This window comes from Ipomoea nil, unplaced genomic scaffold (genome assembly GCF_001879475.1).
Source record: "Ipomoea nil cultivar Tokyo-kokei standard unplaced genomic scaffold, Asagao_1.1 scaffold2735, whole genome shotgun sequence".
Lineage (NCBI taxonomy): Eukaryota > Viridiplantae > Streptophyta > Magnoliopsida > Solanales > Convolvulaceae > Ipomoea > Ipomoea nil.
In genome coordinates this window covers 1,649,545-1,652,819 of record NW_017619163.1, presented here as the reverse complement: position 1 = coordinate 1,652,819, position 3,275 = coordinate 1,649,545, and the positions used below count along the sequence as shown (strand labels likewise).

Here is a 3,275-nt window from a genome sequence, read left to right as displayed (position 1 = left end):
ACGGTGGTTGGCGAGGCGGAAGGAACTCATTGCCGCGGATGCTCTCCTCCACAGACCGGTGGGATGAGGTAAAGACTTCTCCCACACGGCTGAGTTGCGACTCTACTATAAGTGATAAAGAACCGCCACCAAGGTACCACTTTGTTCCTCTGTCAAAATTGCAAGCGCGGCTGTTAGCCAGGCAGGGAAACACGGTCAACGAATCTATTTTAGTAAGTTCGGATAATACTTTTATTTTTAATAAATTAAACTTTTTGCTTAAATTACTAGCTATGAGCTGAGTTTAATTAATATTAGTTCTAGAACATATACTCTTTTTTTTCTTTCTTTTTCTCATCGACCATAGGGTGCCCCTAATTATAGCTATTGAGTTTTTTTTTTTCCAATATTGTCCTCACTTTATTTAAAAAAAAAAATAATCAAGATGTCTCGTGTAAAAAGTTTAATACCAATGAATTTAAGCCCTAACATCGATCCCATTTCGCAGTTCTCCTCCTTATCCTACCTTAATTTGAGGAAGAAAACTGCGAATTTAGATAGATCGTAGGGCTTAAATCCCTTTATTCATGCTCAAATAGGGATCCTAATTTAAAAAGCACGAAAGTACCCTTAATAATTTCATATTTCGGCATGTCTTAAACGAATGGGTGACCGGCGTGATGAATTTTAGCACTAAAACAATAGTTGTGGATGAAAATTGGTATTAAAACAATAATCGTGGATGAAAATTGGTAGGAATTAAACATGTGGACCAAAACTGTCATTTTGCTAATACTCGTGGGACCAAAATTAGTATTTGCTCCAAGTAAAAATCTCTCTCGCTAACTTTCGCGAGTTTTCTCTTTAGCCATGTATGAGCTTTTCTAGGGTTTTATGTTTAATTTTCAAACATTGGTCCGTTTCAAATGGCAGTTCCCGATACATCGACCATTTGTGCGAATTTAACTTTAGCCGATGTTGATGATGATGACAACTCCATGCAGTTTCAGAATGTTAATGCTTCAGATGCAGTTGTGGACACATCGTATTATGCTATTGGAAGGCTTGTTACAGGCAAGGTTGTGAAATTTCAATTCTTCCAGGATACCTTTGATGGGGGTGAATATGCGTCAACTTCAACCCCGCCGGTTTCTAATTAGGTTTTATCATGAGGCAGATGTTAATCGTATCATCAATGATGTGCCATGGTCTTATGATCAGTCTCTGTTGGTTTTGCGACGCCTACAGTCGGATGAAGATCCTGAGACAGTGGAGTTATTTCACTGTGACTTCTGGATACAGATCCATAATCTCCCAGTTGGTTTCCGTTTGGATTCCGTTGTTTCAACTATATGTTCATTCCTTGGCATGCTGGTTGAATCTGATGACAGAAACTTTGATGGCTGTTTGCGAACATTCTACCGGGTGTGGGTAACTGTTGACATTTCCAAACCGTTGAAGAAACAGATGAAGTTAAAGAAGAATGATGGTGCGTGGGCGTTTGTTAACTTCCGATATGAGAGGTTGCCTACTTTTTGCTTTCTATGTGGGATTATTGGGCATGGTGACAAACTTTGCCCAAAAACACTCTAGGGTGTAAACCCAAACGCTGAGAAACCATACGGGGCATGGTTACGGGCTGGATCTCGTAGATTGGTTCCTATAGCGGATCAACGTTGGATCCAACCAGAATCCTCTAGTGAACGGAAGAAATGGACACCCCCAGGCACGGAGGATATGACCTCGAGCAGCACGAACTCCGCTGAGAGCAATGCAGATGTGAATGAAGGTCATAACAACAAAATGAAACAGCCCATGCATGCAGGCTCATCTATTGGGCATGAATATGGGATCCCTCAACAACATGTGATTATAGTGACTGATCATAAGCGAAGACGTATTGAGGATAATGCGTAGGGGGATCTTATACCTCTAGTTGGTATGGATTGTGAGACAACCTTGTCAAAAAACAGGGAAGTGGCTCTTGGAATTGCCGGGGGCTTGGCAACCCGACGGCAATTCGAGTCCTCGTGGATATTTTTCGCGATAAGAGGCCGAAGGTTATCTTTTTTTTTTTTTTTTTTTTGGAAACTTTTATTGACAAGAATAAGATGGAGCCAATTTGTGTGCAGTTAGGCTTCAAAAATATGTTTGTAGTTGACGCGCAAGGCCATTGACGTGGTCTAGCATTACTATGAGACGAGTGTGTTGATTTGGATATTACTGGCTACTCTCATAATCATATTGATTCGAAAATAAGACTTGATGTGGGCAGTCCACAGTGGAGGTTCACATGCTATTATGGCTATCCGGAAAGGTGGCGTCGTCGCGAAACCTGGAATAAGCTAAGAACTTTGGAATGTCTTAGTTTATTGTCGTGGGTTATTATTGGTGATTTTAATGATATACTTGATCAATCTGATAAAAGGGGGCGAGCTCCTCACCCTGATGAGTTGTTAACAGGGTTCTGGAATGTAGTGTGTGTGATTGTGGTTTACTTGATTTCTCTTTTTCTGGTCCACAATTTACATGGGAATGTCCTAGGGGCACGATTATATGCTAGAAGAGAAGCTGGATAGGATTCTGACTACAGAATCGTGGCTATCACTATTTGAAGGAGCACTGGTGCACTCATTTACAGTACCATACATCGATCATATCCCATTATTGTTCGTGCCGGTTCAGGTTTCGCAACATATGAGAATGAGGCGTTTCTGTTTTGAGAATGTATGGCTGAGAGAGGATCGTTTCAAGGAAATCATCATACACAGTTGGGATAGAACTGTTGGCTTAGATGTCATGCATAGAATCGAGGCATGTAGCAACGATATATAGAAATGGGGTAAAAACTACAACAGAGAGTTCCCACGCAGAATTGATATATGCAAAAATCGCCTAGAATGTCTCCATCCACGCAGAGATCTGAATGGGACGTAACAGTATCAAAATATAGAAAAAGAGCTCCTTTATCTTCTATAACATGTATTTTGGAAGCAACGAGCAACGAGCAGAGGCCAGAGATATGGATGATGTTTTGAAGTGTGTGTTGGGTAATAAGGTGGAAAAACCCCAAAATAATAATCTTACGGAAAGATTATTATTATATGGGAAAATAGAAAAAGATTGGGAAGGAAAAGGTGGAATATTTGGGTAGAGGTTAGCATGAGTTTGAACAAATTGTTTTTTTCCTTAAAACCTTATTTGCTATTGTTGAGTTTGTCTCATATATGGATTAGGAATATGAGTTTGTCTCATACTAGGAGTAGGAGTGAAACGGGTAGACCCTTTGTACAGGG

The 3,275-nt window shown here is 40.3% G+C and overlaps 1 protein-coding gene across 1 annotated transcript; it reads left to right on the top strand.

The window, feature by feature from the left end:
* The first annotated feature begins 905 nt into the window (after positions 1-905).
* Positions 906-1,572, top strand: LOC109156530. The gene is made up of 2 exons (XM_019304382.1): positions 906-1,058; positions 1,201-1,572. Exons 1-2 carry the CDS (start codon positions 906-908, stop codon positions 1,570-1,572), a joined length of 525 nt encoding a protein of 174 aa, XP_019159927.1.
* Positions 1,573-3,275: the final 1,703 nt, after the last annotated feature.

Bases quoted from the DNA above. Each gene is read 5' to 3' on its own strand.
- LOC109156530 (XM_019304382.1), top strand. From the start codon at position 906: ATGGCAGTTCCCGATACATCGACCATTTGTGCGAATTTAACTTTAGCC. The intron at 1,059-1,200 runs GTTGTGAAATTT...TCTTATGATCAG, and splicing joins GAAGGCTTGTTACAGGCAAG to TCTCTGTTGGTTTTGCGACG.